Source organism: Leptosomus discolor, chromosome Z, assembly GCF_034619465.1.
Source record: "Leptosomus discolor isolate bLepDis1 chromosome Z, bLepDis1.hap2, whole genome shotgun sequence".
Classification (NCBI taxonomy): domain Eukaryota; kingdom Metazoa; phylum Chordata; class Aves; order Leptosomiformes; family Leptosomidae; genus Leptosomus; species Leptosomus discolor.
Window position 1 is genome coordinate 34,167,634 of NC_141419.1, and position 23,498 is coordinate 34,191,131.

A 23,498-nucleotide genomic window follows, 5' to 3' on the forward strand; every position below is an offset into this window, starting at 1 on the left:
TTTAAATATAAAAACATTATGCAAGGAATTTTCATATTTGGTCATCATGGCACTGGACAACAGCTTGTTTGTTTCCCCTTAGTTCTAGTCCCTTTTTTCACGGTGATGTCCTAATCTCATTTCTTTAATAGATCTGTTTTCTGGCTTTTGGATTTTTCCCATTAAGGCCAGAAATTTGTGCCTTTGTTCCTAAATTGAAAGTCTGCAAGGAGGGAAAACACAAATGTGTTTTTTATAGTTTCAGCACTGTGTAGGAGAGTGTGTGCCTGGGTATGTTTCAGTACTGTGCCCATTTCTGCTCAGAGTCCTTACAGAGTAAAAGCTTCTGGTCTACAGAAGTTTGCAATTAGAGCTTTGCTTGATCTAGTCTTATTTGAACTCTCTCTTCCTCCTAAAAGTGCACCACCAAGATTTAGCTCCATAAATGAACTGTCAAAAGGTCTATCCCGCTCCAAGAAAAATGTGTTTAAAGCTGAAACAGTGCAACTGCATCAAGCAGATTAAAAAGAAAAGCCCCTGCACACATAAAGTTGTTCAGTTTCCTTACTGTACTATTTACGTTTTTTGAGAGACTTAGTGATTCTTTGCTTTCGTTCTGATTTTTTTTTCCCCTTAGGTAGACATGATTAGTATTATACTTCATTTTCAAGCTCCCTGAAATAAGACAGGGTTAGATGAATGTTGATGGTGCTGTTGAGCAGTGTATCTGTAATATTGCCCTATTTCTGCCTCCCACACTGTCTGTAGTTATACTTGAAATGTGTAACTGAACTCTTGCTTTCTGGTTGAATATTAATATCCTTTGTTCCCGTGGTTTTGTTCTTTGCCACTCAAAGTTGTCACAAGTGCCATTTTTTGTGTTTTTGAAAAGTATGTTTTTATTTACTTAGGTCAGGTATGTAATGATGTTCTTCTACTCTAATCTAGAAAATGCCAGTTCTCTAAAAGGTTCTTTTTTTAAATTATAACAGTTGCTTTAAAGAATTGGAAGCAGAATAATCTTGTGAATAGCTGTATGAGTGTGTAGTATTCTACCTGCAGTCCTCGTTAGGAGTTCTTAAAATTCATTGGTTGTGTTTTCATGCGCAGGGATAACTGTGTTATTGAATGTGATCATTCTTCTATTCAGTTGTGTGTGTGGGGGGGAGATGCTTAAGGTGTTTATCAATTGCAGCCGAGACCATTCAATTTAGTTCAACTGTACATGGTGGCGAGTGTAAAATAAACCGCTACATAATCGTCAGTGTAATACTTCATTATATGGAGTAAGTTTGACAAATGTAAAGTGTCCTGTAATTTTACTTACATGTAGTACACCCTAAATCAGTTATGGAGGTAAGAAGGGGAAGTTCTACGTCTCTGCCTGACTTTCCCGCCGTTTTCAGTGTGTGTAACGGGCTCGATTGTTCTTGGATATTAAAGTTTGCCGTATGACGTCTCTCGCAGCTTTATTTCACCCGTTGCTGTCAGGTAAGATGTCGGGTTTGGCCGTTTTTCCCTTCGGCGGGCCCACCGCGCTCCGGCCGCCGCAGCGGCGGCCCTCTCCAGCGCGCACGCGCTCACCGGCGGGCGCGGGCCGCGCAGCGCTCCCGCCCCCTTAGCGGCCGTTGGGCGGGCGGTGGCAGACGGGGCGCGCATGCGCCCGTGCCGGCGCAGCGGCCGGGAGTGTATTCCGGGGGGACGCGTGCACCGCGGAGCCGCTGGCGGCAGCCCTCCCCCCCCGCGCCTCCCCCCGCCCCATGGCCAAGCGGCGCGCGGAGCCGTTAGTTTGTCACGTGCCCATCAAAAGGCTCCTGCGCGAGCCGCCGCCCCGCGCCGCCGCGCCCGAGCGGCGCCCCCGGGGCGAAGCGGCGGGAGCCGGCCGCACCGCCCCGAAGCGAAAGCTGGAAGAGGCTGAGGCGCCGCCAGGCAAGCGGCCGGGGGAACAGGAGGACGCGGGCGGCAGGCGGCGGCGGCGCGGGGGGCCCGAGGCGCCCCAGGAGGAGCGGACAGCGGAGGAACGCGCCGTTGGCCGTGGCAAAGAGCGGGCCGCTGTCGCGGAGGTAACGGAGCGGGGCTGGGGCTGCGGGAGGCCTCCTAGGGAGGATGCCGCCGTGGGCGGGGCCTGGCTGCTCGCCTCCGGGGAGAGAAAATCGTAGGCGGTGTTGGTGGCAGCTGAGGCGTAACCGTGGGGCCGCGACCGCAGCCCGCCGCGCTGCTGCGCGGGTGTCACCGGCGGGTCAGCAGAGCGGGCGGGCGGAGTCCCCGGGCCTCCGCCGCGCATAGCACAACGCTGGCTGCCCCGCAGCCCCTTCGGTGCCTCCCGGTGTCAGTCGGTCGTGGACTTGCCTCTTAAAGCTTTTTTTTTTTTCTTTTTTTTTTTTCTCCCGATGCTAAAAGTACAGTGGAAGCTTGAAGGGTTTATGTCGATAGAGTCTCTGTTTGAGGTTGCGGGTCAGGCTTACTACAATACCTGACAGCTCTCCTAACTCATAGTTTTGGATGGCCGTTTAGTAGCGACACCTGAGCTATATTTAACCAAAATGGCTAGTGAAGGCAGGGGTCAGGGGAAGGGGGTCAGTTGTTTAATCATCAGGATATACCGAAATCCGCAGGTGACTGAAGTTTCTGGTTAACATGGAACAATGTACGTTCTTCTCCCTGGCCTTGACCACATTTTACGCAGTAGGCCAGACAACAAAATACAGTACTAAGAAAGTTTTAGTTTTGCAAAAATAAAATGCTAGGCCAAATTTCACGTCGGTCTAGAAGTTTGAGACACGTAAACTCTTTTTTCCTCCCACCTGGACCTTTTAAGTAAGACCAAAGATTTGATCCAGTGGTATGGAAGTGGCAGAAAGTCTAATCAGGTCAGATGGGACTTTGAACTCCAGTTTTAGACTCTGGTTTGGGGAAGTTGGGGCCTTTGACAGTATTAACACCCATCTATGATCCGTAAAGAAAAATACGGCTTTTTTTTCTCAGGATCTGCCTTTTGGCATTTTCTTGGTTGGTTGGTTGTTTTTTGTTTGGGTTTATGTGATCAATGGTAGAATTAAGGCAGAAAGGAAGTGAGGAAAAAATTCTATGTGAAAATTACACATCCTTTTTAGGCTGTGCCTTTTAAGCACAAGTATATCTTTCATTTTTAAAGAGACAGCAATCATCTTCTGAAGGGAAACAAATTAAATAAATTGAGCAAACCTCTACAGAAGAGTTTACTGCATCACAAGTGTGATGCTGAATTCTTTACTTATGCCTAGGGTTATCGAGCATAATTTTCTAAGTTTTAGCAGTGGTAGGAAGGCAATAAGCTGCTTGGATTGCCACACAGTAAAGAGTATTTCTCTATATCAAATATTTTTGTAGGACTGTATTTTAAAAGGTTGTTTCCTTAAGTACGGTACCGTATAAAAAATACTTTCGCTTTAAAATAAAGCTTGGTTAACGTCCGGCAAGAGGTGTTTCTTCAGTCTTCGGTGTGTCCTACTGGTATGTTTTAAGCCTTTCACAAAGATATTTCTGCTGATGATTTTTACACCTTTTTGAAAATAAAGCCATAGGTTAGGATTATTCTTTGCTGTTTGTGGCATGTGTAGTTCATTACAGTAATAAGCATGATCAGGACACTGTTAATTTCACAGTTTTGTTAAAGTTACAAGCAATTCCGGTTATATTACGGTTGGCCAGAGAAGAAAAGTTATTTGAGTTTTATTTGCAAGCACACCTTTGCACCTAGTTGGAGAATTAACTCCTTAAAAATTAAACTTCATCCATAGAAATAGAGCTGTTGTAGCTCTGAGATTGCTGCATGTTACTTACCTTGCTACAATTTCTTCTGAAACCCTCTATTGGAAGACGTTTAGGTGAATGTGAAATTTGATATTTATTTTGCGTTTTATGTATGAATGTTTAGTATTTGTGCCTCTCTTTTGTGCTCCTTGGGTTTGTTATTTTCGCACGAAATCTTTCTGGGAAATACCAATAACCTGAAATTTGCTGCTCTGAAGACTTGAATGCTCTTGAGATTAATCCTACATGTAGCCTGAGTCTAAAATTAAGAGTATTTTTGTGGTTATGAACTTTTAGATTATGATCTTCTTGAAACAAGAATGCTGTCACTTACTCTCTGTGTACAAAGCACCTAGCACAGAGCTGTTCTGACTTTTAAGTACTTAGCTCCTACAGCATGTGCAGTAACTGTAAGTTACTGCTTACTATACAGTAAATACAAGGGCAGTTCAGATTAACTATGGGGAGAATTTGTAAGGGTAGCTGAGGGATTTTTTGTGCTGGAGATTTTTTTCAAATAACGTGTTAAGCCACCTGCCTTGTACAGTTCTGTGTGAGTGACACTGCCTAGATTGGAATACGAACTGGAAAGTCTTCCCTTTCTCTTTTTCACTTTGTTGTAATGCTGCGCAGTACAAAAATTTCTGCTTATGAGAATATTTATGCAATGTGTGCCTACAGTTCGGCTTTCTTACAATCTCCATAGAGTCAATCTTTCTAGTCCTGTGGCACTATATAATCTGGTTGGGTTTGGTCTTGATTCTCATTAATGGGAACTTTGGTACTTTGGTTCTTTAATTTTCCCTGAAGACAGTCTTTTCTTAGTGAGCAAATTCATGTTAGTAGTACTCTACAGGCATGCAGCCATCTTGCTGGTACGAAATGTCTACACCTTTCACGCCTCTCCTAATTATTACAGGTCTTGAATAATGCAGGGTTTTAGTAGTAAAAACAGGTTAGCTAGTACAACAGATTGTAGTTCCCAAGAGGTTTGTGTGGTAACAAATAGAAAAAAATATTCTTTAAATGGAAAGTATGGTGAATTTATGTACTTTTGGGGAGTGAGGGGGAGGCATCATTTTTCCAGTGTCTTGAGAGGGTTTAGTAACTTTCTGCGATTTTTTTGAATATTACATTTTTTTTATTCTCTTGCAGAGCCAGCAGACAAGGCATGAAATTTTTCAAGAGCCATACCAAAACAGTTACACCAGTTTATTTGTTAAAAATACTTCTGTTCAGCACCTGTAACAGCTGAGACATTAAATATTTAAAAATTCTGATTGTGTGTTAGGAAAAATACAAACAAATATATGCAAATGCATTATTTCATGTTTGTGGCAGCATTCAATGTTTTTACATACCAGAAGAAAGTACAAGAGTGCTAAGGACCAAAGGAATGACTTGAGAATTCCTCTTCTTGAGTGTATTATGTCCATAGAAACATAGACAGATCAGCCACTGTTTATAACCATGATGTGGTTATAAACAAAGTGTGTTTTCTAGCAGAGATTAAAAAAATAAATAAATTGTGGTTCCATACTAGAGAAGTAGATAAGTACATGTTCCTCCAAGGTTTTTCTGGTACTGCTTACAGGTTCTTAAACTTTCCTCTCCCTGCTATTGGAAGAGATTTTAATTTTTCTCATGTATACTTGACTACAAAATGCAGGTACAGAAAAGAAGAAATGGAGTGTGGTAGAAACACTATCCAGTGCTTTACTTTTCCTGCAAGTATCATAAAAGAGCTAAATACGTTCTTCTGAATACCACCTTCTAAATGTGCGTGAAACTTGTATACCGTTGTGAGAAAAAGCAGTGAATGGTTTTTGTATGTAAAGTGCAATAATTGCACAAGTTTTACAATACCATTCTGTGTAAGGTTTGCAAGTTGAAGAAATTGGTGGAGTTGTACAAGTGTTTCCCAGACATTGTACAGCAGTTCTTTGCAAGTGTGTTTGAAAAGACAAGTTAGTTATGATTTGCTTGAGGTTTTCTATGGTGTTCTCCTTAGAAATTTTTTCTCTATGAAATTACAAGAATTGGTAATATGGAGCAGCTGAGTAACTCTTCCTTGTTTCAGTTTCTTTTATGAAAGTTTCTTTTTATTACTTTATACTGCTATGACACACATAATATTTTGATGCCTTTTTGTTTATTTGTCTCTTCAAAGGAAGAAGAATTCTGTCAGTACAACTCATTCCTATATTGGAGAGCACCATTGCCCGCTATTGATTTGTCTGATATTCAGAACCTAGATGGAGAGACTCCACCAGAAGCTAAAACTCCTTTAAGGACGGATACCATGGAGACTGAGATGGAGACCTGATCAGTTGTTTCACAGTTGTACATCTGCTTACAGGAAACTTGTTTCCATTTCGATTCAGGTTTTCCTGCTTGGGAGAAAAATAAGCATGCTTCTGCTGTTTTGGAGAAACAGTTTGCGAAAGGAAGTCTGAGTTGTCTGAGTAGATGGGATAATCACCGTTAGGTACTTAATAGTAAGCTGTCTGGAGGTGTACAGTGTGGAGGAGGCTATGATGTCTAGCAAGGATGCTTGAAAACATGGAGGCAGGCTGAAAGAAGACTACAGAAAATCAGACTTCAGGATGCAATGAAAAGAAACAGGTGGATGTGTTACATATAGAAAGAAAATGGAGAATCATTTTGCCTGTCCTGAACCTGAAAGCAAAATATTTATCATGTGACTTTATCATAAAGCACACGAACTTCCATGATTTTTAATATGTCCTTTTTTCTGTCTAATAGCTAAACCAAAAAATAAGAGCCTGCCAAAACCAGACAAAACATTCCCTTTTCTATGCAAACCAAAAACAAGTGTGGCAGGGAGGGAAAAGGGAAAGGGGATCTTTTCTTCTGAAAGCTGCCATTGTTCTGAAAGTATTTCACATTCTCCTTGTGAAAAAGTTTTTTCAGCTTCTCCTTTTCACATTACCCAAAGCAATGGGCAGCCAGCTTTTAGGTTTTTGGTCCATTCTCAAGTTAATGCTGTTCTTATTCTTTGTAACATTAGGTCTGAACCAGTCAGTAGCATTGAAATGGCAAGTGTGGACAGATGTGTTGAGAAAAGTTAATGCAACATACATTTTTTTCAAACATAACTGACTGAGGTGTCATTTTTGCAGAGACTATGGATCTTGCAAAAAATGTTTAGAGAAGTTCTTTGAGTTAGTGTGTTTTGCTGTGAAATATGAACTTAATTTTTGTCTTTTGTAATTTATTTACAAGTTGAAGTACAACTAGAAATACTTGTCTTCAATAACAGGCTGAAGTTATATGGGCAGACTGTCAGACTTTGCAAATGTGATTTGTCTTTAAGGATAGCAAGCACTATTTTTGCTGGAAACATTGAAAGCAACTTGTGAATTTTTTTTTTATTTTTTTTTTTTTTAAATAATGTATTTGCTAAAGGACAATAAAGTTTTGCCTGTGTGTATTTGAAAACTTTGAGACTCATGCTGGGAAGTTCCTGACTTTATTTCTTAAGATTGTTGCTTCTATAACTTTGTCATTTTATTAGGCCTTTTTGCTTAAAATAGCTAGCTTGTCAGCCTTCCTAGTAAATGTTTGGAAACTTTTCTTCAGGATTAGTGCTGTAAGGTGTCTGTATTTGTTCATTGCGTATTCATTTAGATCGTTAGGGTCTCTTAGTACCCACAGAAGACAGGTGGCTTAGTGACTCAAGTATTTAATGGTGCTTGTTTGGATATGCTTCCACCTGCTCTCAGATACATATTTAAACAATATTTTCCTCACACATTATTTATTAATTTTTGAGGTGTTTTGTTTTGTTTTGTTTTTACCCGAGGTACTATACGTGTTCCTATGTTTGTGGGGTTTATAATATTACACACTATCCAATATTCTCAGGATCCAGTATTTTGCATTATTAGCTAGTATCTTTCTAGACATACTTTAGTCACTTAAAATCTGCTTGGACCTTCATACACAGTAGGTGTCCTAGCAATAGACTGTGTTTTAGCATTAAAATCTGTCTCTCCTTCCCACTGTATTCACCAGACAGAAGAGGTTTTATTCCTGTCTTTAAAATATATATTTGAGCTATTCCGTAACAAGATAAATAAGCCCTTTAAAGCAAACCAAGCTTGCACTGTGTTATAGGCTGTATGTTTACATTATTTGCCATTATGCTGTAGGCAAGCACTGTCCTCTTTGCTTGTTCCAGCCGTGGGCTCTAGGTTATGGGCTGGAATGTTACAGCTACTTTCAGAGCACTGGCTGATTAATTTTTTCCATTCATCTGTTTGCAAATAGAGGCAAATTTAAAAGCCTTGGAAAACTCTGAAATGAGTCTGAGAGTTTGAGTTATACAATAGGCTGGGCAAGGTAAGGGGGAGTGATAACAAAGTTTGCATTAGAGCTGTAGAAAGGTGTGATCAAGACATGTCATTGCTGGATGTCTGGTGTCTCCAGATACCATGTGTCACTGTGGGCTACCAAACAGTGGTCTCGACTCCTGACTATGTTTTTTCAAGACAGCTCTTGTTCAAGGGCTGTACATAAACGTAAGATGTTTTAATTTGTATGTGCATTCATATCAAGTGAGAAGAAAACATTGAAATAACAAAATGTCGACACATTTCTAAGACAACTCAGGAGTAGCATAATGCCTACCAACTGATGATCTTAATTTGATACGTTCTTTAACTTTCAGAAGAAAATTTCTTTTATTCTCTGTAGGTAATTGGGAACTCTTCCTCTCTAAAAGGAAAAACCACTGTCATGAGAGTAAGAAAATGTGCAGGGTAACCACTGAGATCAGACCACTGAGAGCGTCTGGATATTGCCCAGGTTGATAAGGGTGTTGCACCTGGAAGCAGCACAGTAAGGGTATGGGCATACTAATGAGAAGTGAAAGGCTGGAGTTAGACATTTTTCAGAGCAGATTTAAACAGCAAAGTAGTATTACCAGCATGTCTGCCTTTGTAAGCGTTCTGTCTCATTCTAAACTTAAGGCCTGTTTATATGGTCTGATTTCTGTTTATTGAAGGCCTGCACTATATTTATGGTTCCCAAGACAGATAAGCCTCCAGGAGAAGCTTAAAGCTTCTCAGTGCAAATCAGGAAAGTGAAGAACTACTATGAAAAATGGGCTGCATTGTTGACCATGTCTTGGGTAAGTAGACTCTCGTAGAAAGAAAAAGAGTGGGGAATGGAAGACAGGTGATGATGATGAAGTAGCATAGGATAGGAAATGCGTGCGGGCATAGTTGGTCAGCAGAGGAATGACCTGAAGTTGTAGTTTCAGCATGGCTCCGTCTTCAGCACCGCAGCATTTACCATAATTTGAATATGGTGATCAACAGAGATTTATTAGGTTTCTCACTGTTTTGGCAGTTACTGCTTGATGTTTTTTTCTGTTGGCACGGCCAAGAATTTAAAGGACATTAAAAAAAGTACACGCTTGTGTATATGGGTAGTTAGAAAATCCACAAATCCTTTGTGTAGAAAATAGAGTGTGAATGTATGTTGCCAGGTGGCACCAAAGATAATTACTGTCCAGCATTTGGCAGCTAGTTCTGGTTACAGCAGATTCATTGTGGAGAATTCGTGTGTATTCTTGTGAAAGCATCTTGATGACAGCTGCAGTAAGAGATGTTAGACTGCACGGACTCATTTGGTATGGCAAAGCTTGTGTTCAAAGAAGCACTTCAAAATAGCAAGTATGCTTGGGCTGGCTTAATTATTTCCCTGCCTACAGTTATAACCTTGACTCTAGGTGGCAATACACGTACACAGTAAACTACAATGAATCTGGAAAATGGTTTGGGTATGCTTTTATTCTGAACTGCTACTGAAAATTTGAGCAGTGACATCATGAATGTTAATCATTTCCTTACTGTGATACATAAATAAAAGCAGATCAAGTCACAAGTTCCTGATTATAAGGTGACACAAGGTCTTCAGCATAATTGAAGTAAAGATATTTTGTAAAGAATTTTTAGTTCATCTCTTGTTTCTCTCCACCCCCCCATTCCCCCCCCCCCCCTCCCCCCAAAAAAAAAGGCTATCAAGTTAACACATGGGAGTTTGTTGTCACTATTTCTTAGCATTATTTCCATTAGTAAGAACTGGAAAGCAAGCTTTATCTGATAGTGTGTTGGATGGAAACCTTGGTCGGTGGCTGAAGGCTACTTGAAATGTGCTCGTTAAATACGAGGAAGAAAAAGGTAAGTGTGCTAATTCATAACAAACTTAACTCATAAAGTAATGTTTAACTGTTGGTGTGTAGGGAGCTGTATTTGAAATGTGTAAGGAAATTTCAAATAGGGTTTTTCAAGTAGACTTATTAAAAGGTTGCTTATTTAAAATTCCTGTTCCAAACTTACTGTATTAGAGAATTTGATGTTGATGCAGCAAACAGTAAATTTTAATTATTGGTGTTTTATTTTGTAAGTGAACTCATAAGTATGTTTTAAATGCTCTTGCGCAAACCCCCCAGCATTCATGCCTTTGTAGTCACTTCTAAGGACTTAAAAATCATTGTTCTTTCGTCTCTCAAAGCCATACAGATCATAACTTTTGCACTTCTGAAGGAAAAAAATAGTTTTCTTATTACTGATACCTTTCCCAGGGGAAAAAATTGTGAAAGGAGGATGGAGGCACAGTCAGTTTTTTGTTTGTAATTTTATTTTACTTTTAAGAGTGGTTGTGGTGGATGGTACCTTTCCTTGTTTTGTTTTGTCTTCTTTTATAATAGTGAATTTTTGAAAGAAAGGATATGGACTGGCTAAACAATTTTTTTTCCACTTTTCTTATATGAATAGCCGGAGTTCATGTTTGGATTGGAGTATGACGAAATAAGTGGCTTACCAAGTGTGAGACTGAGAAAAGTAAACAAAAATAGTATTGTACTATCTTCAATGAAGTATAAGCCAGAGGAAAGTGTTTTCATGCAGAGCTATTAATGGAAATGAGCCACATCTATTCACTGTTCTCTTGCACAGGTGAATTTTGTAATGTCCTTCATTTGAGCAGTGCACAGTGGTCTTCTATTAAATTGGAACACACAATAATTAATTCCATTTGATCTACCCTAAGTGTCAGATGTCCTCTGTCTGAAGCCTGATGCTATTTAGTGGATATTTCCTTTTGATGCTTCAACTTGTAAAGTATGAAATTTGCTTTCAGTTTCTTTTACTTTCTAGCATTTAAAAAAATTAATTTTGCTTCTGATTGCATAAAAAGCAATTATTATGTAATAACTACTTTGGCATAAAGTAAGCTACCAAAATCCTGTGGTTTCACGATGGTCAGTTGTAAACCGCAATGGTTTTTTATCAAATAATCACAAAATACTGCATCTGTGTATCCCGTAATAGTTTTTCTACTTTTACCTTTTAGGAATTGGAGAAACCTGTGATTGAAAAGAGGAAAATCTACTTCATACAAACCTCTGTATTTCCAGATGTGTCATGTGCAAATACAGAGACACCAAAGACAGCTTTTCATTGTTTAAATTGAACCTGTAAAAATAATTCTAAAGTTTGATTGTGAAATACAGTATGACATGAGAGGGAAAGGTATGGCTAACAAGCAAAAAATGTTTGGACATGAAGGGTAGTATCAAACCTGGAGTATAAATATCAAAATGCCTTAACTTCTATGACCTGTCAGGGCTTCAGGGAGACATTATGGTTTTGATGTCCAACACATAGTTTTATTTCTTAGGGTCCATAGATAACAATGCACATACATGTCCAAAGTGCTTCAAGGATACCGTTTGCTCAGTGAAGCCCGTTTGAGTCAAACAAGTAGGTACTGAGAGGGCCTATTTGCCTACTTGTTTTTATGCCAGCAAAATAGCATAAAAGGTAGAATAGGCTCCCCATTATCTTTCTTTCTTGTTCTTTTGAGACAGATTCTGGTATCTGCATTTCAGTGCATTCCTTTCTCCCCACATTTATGTTGTGCAGCTGATCTGTGAGTATCCTGGATTTGTTGGTGCTAGCTACTCCAATCTCAAAATTGTTTTGGAATTTCTGTTTTACTTTGATGGGTGGTCTTGAATTATTGTGAGGCCAGAATTGCGAATTTATAAAGACCATTTCAATAATGAGTTCAGCAATCAAAACACTGAAATTCCTTGGACCACATTGTATGCACATTGTATGGTGATTACCAGTGTCTATCATGGACTTAAAAGAGTGATAAAAGTGCATTACTAGATTTTCTTTTTTAGTAAGGAAAATTACAAACACTTTGCCCTTTAAAGATACGATTTTTAAGTTCTCTCTATTTCAGTGGTACTGTTTTACTACAGGTTAGAGTAGTGAAATTTGTTTTTTTTGAGATGTAGTGTTCTGACTTATAGTGCTCTAAATGCAGCGTACTCATGCTATAGAAGATTTGCTTTCAGGACAGCTCACAGTAGTGAGCAGTAACTCTGTTAGTGTTTACAAGAACAGGTCCTTGTTTTTTTTATCTCAAGTCTGAAGTAGTCAAGGAAACAACAGTATTTTTAGTGTGTTTCTTAAAAAGATGAAGGTCTATCTGTTTGCATAATGTATTCTAAAAAGATAATCAGTCACACCACTTTGAGCCAAGGATGCAATGAAACTCATTTCCTCTCCTAGGCTGGTCAGTTTTTCCTCGGAAGGAAAAAATACATAAGGTGGTTTCATATGAGGTAAGTATTTAAGAGAATTATTTCAGTTGTCAGTACTGTTTTCTGTGATGTTAAAAACTGCCATTTGAAAACACAATGTCGCAATTAGCAAACAAATTGGTATAAAAATTATATAAAGGCTAAGACACTGGGTCATAGCAGAAGAATGTTGTTTTAGAAAGGGATGATTGGCACAGAGAAGAAATCCAAAATCCACTTAATTTGCTGAATAGAAGTAAGCTTACATTTACTTTGCTTTCTTCCCAGAAATCTAGGTACCTAAAGGTGAAACTTAAGCAGCTAGCACCAAACGGCCAAGTTAATCAGTTTGAAGAAGGTTCATGATACGGTGTATTTCTATCACGTAGTATGTGGTATCTCCTCAAAACACAGCCTGAAAGCAATAATAATAGTAACAGGGCCGTGCTTAGCTGACACTAGCATCTCAGTATTTTTATGTGGGACTTCTGCCTGCTGACTTTTGTTGGGGAGTGGTCAAAGGGATGGCCTGCAGACCAGATCCCTGTCATAGGTTGAATCCATATAGTCACTTAGTTTCTTGTGCTGTGGCCTTGCCATCAGGCTGTGCTTGATGGGGAGCCCTTGCCCAAACCCTGCAATTGCTGGGGCAGCCTGTGAAACCCAACAGCCAAGTGCTTCGGACTTGCCTGCAGAGCAGTCAGCAATTATATCTTAAAGGCACAGTGTCGTGTGAACATGGAGGTTCTTTCAGCTGTCCCCAGCCTTTGGAAGACTGGCCTAGGACAACACTATTCTCCATGAATAAGCCCATGTTCTTACACTGGATAATTGGGCGTTGCTTTAAGTCTTCTGCACAGACGTAGTCCACTCTGAGAGTGTGTAACTTGACTGTCAACACCCTAATAAGTGACTTCAGGTTTTCCTCTTGCTTCCAGTCATGGATTACAACAGGACAGACTTCCTTCTTCCTTTGTGAACCACAGTACTCCCTGTACGTTCATTGCCGTTTAACCCTGGATTTTTAGGTAAATAGTACTAGGTTAGTTCAAAATAAAGAGGTCATGTGGATAAGGTTCTTTTTTTTTGTTTCAGTCTCAAGCAGGAAGTTTTTTGTTTGTCTCCTTTCCTCTAAAGCTTGAAGCATTTGCTTTCGCGTGTCTTTGAGTGTGAACAGTAACACAAACCTCCATCCTCCCAATTCTACTTTCTGTACGGTTCCTGTGAGGAAGATATATTGTGTCTGGTATGAACACAGGTGGGAAAGAAAAGAACAGATTTTGAAAATCATTTTAAAATGAGGATTTGAAAGCTCTAGGGTCACATCTGGAGAAAGTCTCACTGAAGAATCCATATGCCTATCACTTGACCTAGGCCAGACACCTGACAAGTCAGGGTTCATATCTTTGAGGAGTACTCTGAAAAATGACCTGTTTGAAAGTCTTAACCAGTCTGAGAGGTACAAGGAATGACAGAGCAAACTGAAGAGAGGCAGTGTTCCCTGGGACTATTCTACAAAACACTTAAGATTTCTTACTCTTAGAAGCAGAGATTGTGTTAATGCTTAAGAAAGGCAGCTCAGAAACTTAGAAAATTGTTAAGGTGTTACTGTTTACCTACCCATACCATCTGAGGAGTCATCTAATACTGAGGTAAGAACAGCAACTGAAATGGTTATCCTTCAATCCTGCATCTTTCTCGCATTTGTCTCCATGATTGTTACCCTACAAAAGTACATTGTGCTTGTCCATCACTGTGAAGGCTTTATTCTCAAGAGAGGGAGACTACTACATCTTAAAGCTGCCAAACACACTAATACACTGAGTTGTCTTAGGCCTTCTTCGCTCGTGTTACTAGCTTTATTAAGAAAATTGAGTAACAGAAACCAATGACACCATCTGAAATGTTATTTGTCAATTCTGGACTGTGATGTCCTGCCTTAGGAAGCAGTATGCTGGTTTTCATGGGACTAGCACTAGAAGAACAGAAAGTATTAATGATTGTAACGGAATAAATTGTACTGTCACATTTTGTTCTTTGGGTCTGTGCTGACATCAAAGGTTTTACAGAATGCATCTTGGGAGAATTGATGGTTGGATATTGTGACTGTGACCATCAAGCTGACAAAAGCTACCTGACTACATTCCTGGCAACTTAGAAACTCTAATAAAAACTTTTAAAAAGCCATTAAAAAGCTAGAGTATGTTCTGCAGGCAGTCCTGTTGATTTTGGATAATTCTTCATGCAGATGCAATGTGTGAACTATCTCGAAGGATTTTGAGCCGTGTTCAGATACTAGTAACTGCTTGTTGCAACCACTGAATGATCTGGTTAAAAAAACACCAAAAGAAAATGCAGCATCCTGGCTGTGTATAATTCAACATTCAAGGCTGTCCTCATTCTTGCCTTCTGTTGAAGCGCGTCTGTCATGTGAACCAGTAGCTAATGGACTTTTATATGCCTGCCAGGGTTCTGTCATACTTAACTTTAATCAGAAAATCAGTTTATTTGTGATGAGGGAAGTCATGCACTCCGTGGAAAAGCATTTGTTGGCAGATCAGTGCCTAATATCAGCGTGCAGTGGGCAGCAGGAGGGAAGATTTGCTACCATCAGATCTGGAAAAATCATTGTGTATTGGCATACTGTGAAATAAGAAATAAAGCATGACTTAAGCTCACTCCAGGAGGTTGCCTCTGCACCCTTAAGTTGAAGGGGAAGACCAAGGCAGAAGATTGTTTTCTGTTTCAGTCCCGAATCTGCATGGTAAAGATTTAAGTTTTGCACTATAAAGAAAAATATTCTGCCGCGGTGCCTTTCCACAGCGCGCTAAAGCAGTGGCTACAAGTGGCACTGTCTGTTGGTGTGTGCTCCAATGTATCTGCTCCAGACTTCAGTGTTGGACTAACTTGTGAGACAAATGTTTATGTTGGAAGATAAAAGTAAATAAGCCTAGTGGCAGGCTGATCTGTTGATGATGATATGAGACAGGAGGAGAAATCTAGAAGCAGTCTTTACCGGTTTCATTCCTTGCTCCTCTCTTCGCTGCTTCATTAGTTCTTGAAGATCTGCTAGGGTGTTAAGGCAAAGTTAAAAGTTTGTAGATAGTCTGACGAAACTCAGTGTCTTCAGCGTGTTTGTTGATGATGAAACAATGAAACTGGGAGTTCCCTATAAAGCAGATTAGTGCATAAGATGTAAATCAGTTTTGGCTTTTTCATTCCAAAATCCGGACACACCTTTAGTAGATCCTGCCTGATTGAACAAAGTTGATGGAAAAAAAATTTCGATGTACTTGATAGGAGGTATGAGCTAACAGAACATAGTGAACAGAGTGAGTATCTGGATGCTTATGCCTTTACAGGCACCCCATGGAAGCAACAGAAACAGCTGTTCCTGTTTTGGTAAAAGTTTGTGTAAAGTGTATTACCCCCCTTTAAGATCGCTTTTGGGTAGGAGATTTTTGGACTTTGAAAACAATGGAAGGTTATGCATGAATTAATGCAGTCATACTTTGACATGTCTGCATTTTACTTACTTAGGACATGAAAAGCAGGAGGCATGATGTGTTGTTCCTAACAAGCATCCAAGAATTGAGCTGGCTGCACTGCTGTTGAAGTGACAGCTTAGACACTGGAAATATTTAACTTATGAAAAAAGAAGCCTAAAGGATGGACAAGCAAGATAGCACTGATCTTAAGGTAAGTCTGTAGAAATAGGATTGATATTATGCAGTAGGACTGCAGGAGAAAACATCTCAGCAGTTCTGATTTCTGGAGACAACAGGATAAAGAGTACATGATAGCCATGTGGACTTTGAACTACTAAAATATCTGTTATAAAACATACCACACATGTTTTCATATCAGTGAAGTGCTGGGAAATTGGGTGTGAGAATTTGCAGCATGAGAGTTGGTCTGTATGGTTTAGCAGAACAGATTTTTAGGTCTTCGTATTAGATTATAAATGGCGAGTCTTGATTCCAGGGAAGACTGAGAATTTCTCACGTTTGAAAGAAGATGCACAATTTAGAAAGAAATGGCAGAAATCTGGAATTAAGAAAATCCTTGCAGTCAGAGGAGTATGTACGCCTAGCTATGACCCAAAGTCCAGAGCATCTGCATGTGCTGGGATATATGTGTGTGTTTCAGGTTTCTTACTGGCTTTAGATTCATATGAAGAGTGAGCCTGGTACAACAGCTGATATGTCCTTTTTGAGAAAATTTAATTGAAAATTATTTAATATCTTAAAAGGTATAGCTAGGAAAAGAATGAACATGCTAATCATCATCTGCTAAAATTACTAGCAGTACATTCTGTTACTGGAAGCTGTAATGCTTTTTTAAGGCCTACAGTGTTAAGAAGCGCAATGCAAGCGGTCTAAAGACAAACCAAATGCAGCGTAAGAAGCAGAAACTTATGTTTGACAGAGGCCCGGAAGCAGTTTTCTTGTCCTCCTTGTCTTAGAAAGAATAGTTTATGTGAAACTGGAGGAGGGTAGATTTAGATTAGATGTAAGGAAGAAATTCTTTCCTGTGAGGGTGGTGAGACACTGGAGCAGGTTGCCCAGAGAAGCTGTGGCTGCCCCCTCCCTGGCAGTGTTCAAGGCCAGGTTGGATGGGGCTTTGAGCAACCTGGTCTTGTGGAAGGTGTTCTTGCCCATGGCATGAGGGGGTTGGAACTGAGTGATCTTTAAGGTCCCTTCCAACCCAAACCATTCTGTGATTCACTCTGTGATTCTGTGAAACCACAGCTAATGTTTTAAAATGCCCTGAGGCATGCTCCAGGGCTGAGCAGGCTTTTCTCTCTGGTTTTTGGGTGCTGTTGAGCCTGGGTGCTTGACCTGACAGTCGGAGTATCTTCTTCCTGGTGAGCTCAGAGGCTCTGCTCCTGGGCTGCTGTGCTGAGACAGCATGGTCTGAGAGGAGGGCTCTCCTGTAGGGAAGGAGGAGGAAGGAGAGCTGGGCACCACGGAGGAAGATGCCACTTGGCTGGGCAGGAAAATTAGAAATGGAGAGACCAGAAAATGGGAGAAACATCTAGAAAAGAGTAAGTGGATGGGAAATACAGATAAAATCCAGAGGCAGGTGGACATTGGAGCGCATGTCAATAAGTGGCACAACTGAAACGAACAAAATAGAAACATGGGCAAAAAGCGTGTGAGAGGGCAGGGCAGAGAAACCAAAGAACTGGCAGCTGGGACTGATTATAGGAAGAGGGTACATTTGGGACAGAAGAAAGTTGAGTATGAGGAAAAAAAAAAGTAAAGTTTGAGAGATGAGTTGGAAGAAATACAGAAGGTTGGAAACAAAATGAAACTCAGGATAAAGGGACAATGGCCTATGCCTACTGTGTTAGTCCACACTACGTACAGCCAGCTGTAATTGCTGCAGGTGCTTGTTTTGGTCTGATGGCTGTGGTCCTCAGTGCATTCAAGGGCTTCAGCCCTGCAGGAGACAGTGGCAACTGCTGAAGCGGGGGTGCTAAGGTGCCTCCTCTACGTTTTCTTTGTTAAGTGTGGAAAAAGTGACACAAAAGGTATGTGAAGAACCGGAAGATAAAGAACCTGAGTATTAAAAAGTTTGGGTTTATATCCAAATTTCATCACTTTATGAAGAATTTAATTAGTACACTGGTCACATACTGGTTTTGTTGTACACTGATTGGGTTGTTCATGGTCATGAGCTGCAATACAGTTACTCTTTCTTTTTCACCTTTTGCTTTTCAATAGTGTGTTGATTACACATGATTCAAGTTTTCATAATTCAAGTGAGAATTGTTAGTTTCCTCTTGGACTTTCCGGTTAGGTTTATCAATGAGTGCTGTAACATTAAGTTACACCATGAATTTATTTTCACAACGCCCTCAAAAAATGATGGGGGAAAAAGCTCAGGCTTTGGAGGGGGAGGTGATATGCATACGAACTCGAGCCAGAAACCGTATGCTGCATTGGAGATACCTGTGGTCCGGTGTCTCGATGCGATGGAGACCTCGGCAGGGTCGAAGCGAAGGGGAGCCGGGCCCGGGGGGCGCCTCTCCGCGGGGGCTGGGGAGCGGGCGCTCGGCCCGCCGCCGGGGGTTCCCCGGAGAGCGGCGGCCAAGGCAGCCCCGCCGCCCGGCTCCCCCGCACAGGGAAGCCCTCCAGTACTCGGGAGAAAAAAAAAAAAAAAAAAAACCAAAAAAAACAACCACCGAGCAAATAACTAACGCAAAGGCCGGGGGTAAAGGACGGCGCCCCGGGAGCCGCCGCGCCCGGCCCAGGCGCCGCCCGCCTGCCCCGCCGCCGAGGCACAGGGATCGCCGGCGCCGGCGGGCATGGCGGCGTGGCGGGACCTGCTCTTCTCGCAGCTGGGCTCCGTCTGCCGCGGCGGCCGGGACTGGCGGGGGGGCGGCTGGCAGCACCCGCCCCGAGAGTGCGGCGCGGCGGCGGAGGACCGGCGGCCCCAGCCCCGGCGGGGCGGCCGCGAAACCGCGGCCCCACAGGTGAGGGCGGAGCGGGCGGGGACGGGACGGGGCGCGGGCGGGGGTCTTGCTGCTCTCCGCCCAGGGACGGGCTGCGAGGTCCGCCGCAGAGGGCGGCTGCTGGCGGCGCAGGAGTCGTTAGGGCTGACCCTCGTCTTCCTCAGGCGGGCCAAAGTCCCCTCGGCCCGAGAGAGGAGCGGCGCCTCCGTAGGGAGTGGGCGGTGGGCGGTGAGCGGCCAGCTCTCCGGAGCGCGGCATCCCGCTGGAGCGTTGCTTCTTCCAGCGGTTCGCGTGGCGCTCGCCGCGTCAGGAGCGGCATTTGAGCACACTGGTAAAAGGCATCAGACGTCGTCCGAAAGTCCAGGCGACCTGGGGACAGAACAGCTCTGTTGGACTGGTGGCAAAGAGTAAACCTCAGGCTGCAGGGGGCTGTTTTGCCAGTGATTTGATGTTCTGGTTTCGGTGCTGATAACCCTCCCTGTGCTTCTGCAGATGTGGACTTGAGTCATTTTATACACGTAGCTGCTTGTATTCTAGTAGCCATGAAAGGCTTCCAGCAAAAAGGATTGTCCACGCTAGGAGCAGGACATCGCACGGTGATTTTGTGGTAGTGCTATTTGAATGCCATGAGGTTTGCAACGGTTAGGGGTAACGTGTAAAGGAAAACGCCTCTGGGTCTAGTAAATTTTCACTTCTTTTTATCACGATGTTGACTGAAGCCTTTTTTTTTTCTTTTTTTTTCCCCCCCAGTTTAAAGATTAAATGTGTGTGATTCAGATACAGAGCTCTGCTAGTATAGATAAAGTTGTGAGACCGGGTGGTATGTCACACAGATCATGCTGTAGCAACATATCTAATGTATCCATTTCTGATATACTTGCTGATGTAAGAAATACGTTTACAGTGGAATAATCCTTGTGAATATTTCTATTTATGAATATAATTTTCAAAATATGCACTATTTGCTTGTACACTAAAAAGGAGCTAGTGTTTTAAGTTGTGAACACCTGAAGTTGAACCACAAATTCCTTTTCTTGGTACCAAAATGAAGTGGCCAGCTTTTAGAGCTTTGGTGTATTTTGAACCTCCCAGAGGAATTGCGGTGTTACCTATAAGAGAAGTTCATACTCGTATGAGGCTAAAATGAGTTTAACGATGCAGCATCATTGTTTTTTTTTAATAAAGAATATGTTCTGAAGTTGTGAAATCAGTGTACAGTCTTTTCTTTGATGAGTTTATATTATGATGTAACAACCTTTATTTAAAGTAGTAACAGGCTTATATAGTATTGTTAAAAAACATCATAAGCAGCAAATAGGTTAGGTTATATTTGAACCTAAGTTTCCTTAATCATTTCATGGCTTGATAAGGGACAAATGCTGAGGCTTTCTTGGGTGTTACGAGGTCAGGGGCACAGAAATTACCCAATAGAGAATGTGCTGAAGTGTGTTGTCCCTGGAAGTAACCAGTAACAGGAAGAAAACACAAGAATCATGCAGAACCATACTGGAGAAAGACATTTGTCTCTGAGCTCCACCTTCACTTTTTTTTTTTTTTTTTTTTAATGTTGTAGGGACAGGGAGCAGATAATTGTTACCTTCCCCCCTGCCCCAATTTTTGACTACTTAAGTGGACAGCAAAAAGTCATGTAGTAGTTTTAAAAGAGTAGAAGGCAGGCAGTTTAAAGTTTCTGCAGCTCATAAAGGAAAGCATGTCTCAGTAAACATGTGTCTGTCCATGCATACTCGCAGTTGGACAGTGCGCACAGTACTCCACTCTGCGCTGCAAGTAACTTTTTCAAAAACATCTAAATGATTTATATGCCTAGGTCCCAGTTTTCAAAAATGATGTTGGAACATAAAAGCATAGGTCCCTCCGGGACCAGTGAAACTTTGTGTACATCATGGCCACTTCGTTTGTGGACAACCTCAGGGGCCGGACAGCTGCAGCATGTCACTCCTCTGTTGTCCCAAGGAGTTCTTGTTCACCGCTGCATAACTGCAATGGGAGGTGCCCAGAGACAGTAGAAAAGAGGTTTTAATGGTCATGGGGCCAGAATTATCCTCGATTTCTAGTACTGTCTTTAAAGTGGGGTTGTGGTACAGGACAGTGTGTCAGGGGAAGGCGGCAGCAGTAAGAAGAGAAGGTTAATGCCTTCATATTGCTGTCAGCACAACTCTGAACATGACTGATGTTACAAACAGGATGGTACATACCATGCTGGACTGCTGTATCCCATCTACAGTGTCCATCAGCATGGATCTATCTGGTCATATTTGCCAAAGCTGAGTGAAACCTTTCCAGGAGGAAAATCTCTATAAACTATGTGCAATATCCTTCCTACTTCTTTTCCTAAGTAAGTCATTCCTTCATCCTGCCTTTTCGTGGCTCAGTTGATCTTAAATTTGTTTTTCACTCAGTAGCACCATGTCAGCTGAAAAGGTGGGTCCCCACACATGTGTCCCCCAGCAAGCCAATCTATAGGCTTTTGGGTGCTATCCGGGGAGGTGGTAGGTCCAAGCTGGGTAATCCAGTTTTTTGCGCATTGCAGACTTTCATTTGAGACTGGCTTTATTGACTATTGTTTAAAGCTTCCCTGATTCTTGTAATATGTAAACATATTTCTGTGTAACATGTATACTAGATGAACCCTTGTGATCCAGTCTGTATGCTTTGAATTACCAGTTCTTTTGCTTTATGTTCTCATCTCTAACATTTTACCTCGGTTTTTGAGACCTGGTTGCACTTTCTGCCAGTCCTGAAAGAAGAGGCCTCTTTGAGCTGCCATAGTTCTAAGTAAAGTGCTTAAGCCTCAAGAAGGGCAGGATTTATTAAGCACTTGTCTCTATCCTATCCTCTGGCTGGCAATGCTTTGCGTCTCTGCCCTAGTGCAGGTGCGCGCCGTTCTGAGTTGTGCAGTTCCCTCTGTAAATCGTATGGGAACAGAAGGAGGCATCTAAAAACAGTTTCAGTGGGTTCTTACTGTTCTTTTCCCCAGGACAGAAGCTGAGCGGTGTTGTGCTGCATGTTGATAAATGCAAGTCAGAAAAAGGGTTTTTTAAAACCCATTGGTGGTGTAATATACTGTTGTCACTGTTTCCAAATCAAATATCCTTGGGTTGCTAATGAAATGGGTGCTTCTGTTTTTTCCTAATTATTAAGTCTCAGTGATGAGAATTGAGTTCAGCCCTCTTCAGTGTTGCTGATAATGATGAAATAGCAACTGTGACAGGGCAGACGCTCACCTCCCAGCCTTCAGTGGCTTCAGGTGTAATGGTCTGGAACTTGGTAAACAGCCATGGCTGTGCCTTGGTGCCAGCCCTGCGGTGTCAAAAAATAACATGTTTTCATTATAAAAGTGGTTTTGTAGCTGCCATGTAGTGCTGGGGATTACACAGAGGTGATGAGTGACTCTGTCACATACAGTGTAGGCTGTTGTGACCGTGGTGTCAGTCACGTTAGGCTGCATTGCTGAGGTCAGACTGCACTTATAAATTTTTTACCAGCCTGGTTGGGGTGGGACAATCTGAGGTTTGATACTGCTATAAACTACTACTATACTACTGCTATAAACTAATGCATTTGTTTACATTATATTGGTGCAATTTAACCCCCAAGGAGGGGTAGAGGAACTTATACTAGTACACCTCAAGTGCTTGTGAAACACATCTGTCCTTCTGCCCGCCGACTCACCATTGTTTTGGAAAGGCTGGGTGGCAGTGCCACGCAACTTCAGCCCTCTCAGCAAGCTCGCCTTGTCCCTGCTCCCTGCAGCGCCCTCCTTGCCCCTGCTCTGGCCCTTTCCTCGCACCTTGTGCCTGCACAGCTCAAGAAACCATCCAAACACAGATGCAGCCAGGCAGCTTGGTGACCAGGGAGTGCTGCTGGGAGGGTGGGTAGGCAGCTGCCTTCCGCGGGCAGCAGGATAGAGGCCTTTCAGGTTGCAGGGGAGTGTGCCTGGGAGCACAGCCTTGGTGTGGTGGTGGCCAGGAGTCACAGCCTGGCTTGGTGCTGGGAGGGCGATGGCTGCCAGGTTGTCCTATGCAGCTCAGCACAAACAGCAGCTGCAGCAGCTCCTCGCTGCCTGGCCCTGGGAAACCCAAGCCTTTGGGGGTCCCTTTGGCTGCTGTTGCAACTTCCACTGCAACAAACCAGGTGATAAGTCTGGTGTCACAGAATGCGTCTTGGCACACGAGGCTGAAGGCGTGGAAGTACCTAGAGGAGAGCCCAAGGATGTATTCAGATGGCCTCTGTGGCAAAGGGGCAGGAGGATATTTCTGTCTCCGCAGTCCCTGGCAGCTGCTCCCAGGCTGTGGCTGGCTCTTCCTCCAGCTGGGTCAGGATGGCTGTTTGTGGGTCTGCACTGTTTGGTGGGTTACATTGAAAAGGAAGGATTTTTATTTTTATTTTTATTTTTTTTTTGCGAGGTGGTGGGGTGTGCAGAGCCAAGCAGAGTAGTGAGCCATGGCTGGGTGGGAAACACAGAGGTGGGACCATACTTTCAGCCTCCTCAGAAATCATCTGAGCTGTGCTCCCTTTCTCGTTGGAAAATGGGGTTTCAGTACTGAGACAGTCTGTGCGCTTTGCAGTGTGTGTGAGGGCTGCTCTATGCAGCTGTCCAGCCCATGAACATTTTACTAC

General features: G+C 42.3%; 1 protein-coding gene across 3 annotated transcripts in view; it reads left to right on the forward strand.

Annotated features, from left to right (window-relative positions):
- The first annotated feature begins 1,739 nt into the window (after window positions 1-1,739).
- TRPM6 (transient receptor potential cation channel subfamily M member 6) overlaps window positions 1,740-23,498 on the forward strand; it is a 105,226-nt gene continuing 83,467 nt past the window's right edge. Inside the window, exons 1-3 of one of the 3 annotated variants that reach the window (XM_086479346.1) lie at window positions 1,740-2,042; window positions 2,841-2,849; window positions 5,942-7,233. In XM_086479346.1, coding sequence (XP_086335472.1) covers window positions 1,740-2,042; window positions 2,841-2,849; window positions 5,942-6,097 — 468 coding nt within the window. In that variant the 3' untranslated portion in view covers window positions 6,098-7,233. Of the gene's footprint in view, window positions 2,043-2,840; window positions 2,850-5,941; window positions 7,234-23,498 lie in introns of those variants that run through there. The other 2 variants (XM_086479343.1, XM_086479342.1) reach the window with 2 other exon arrangements.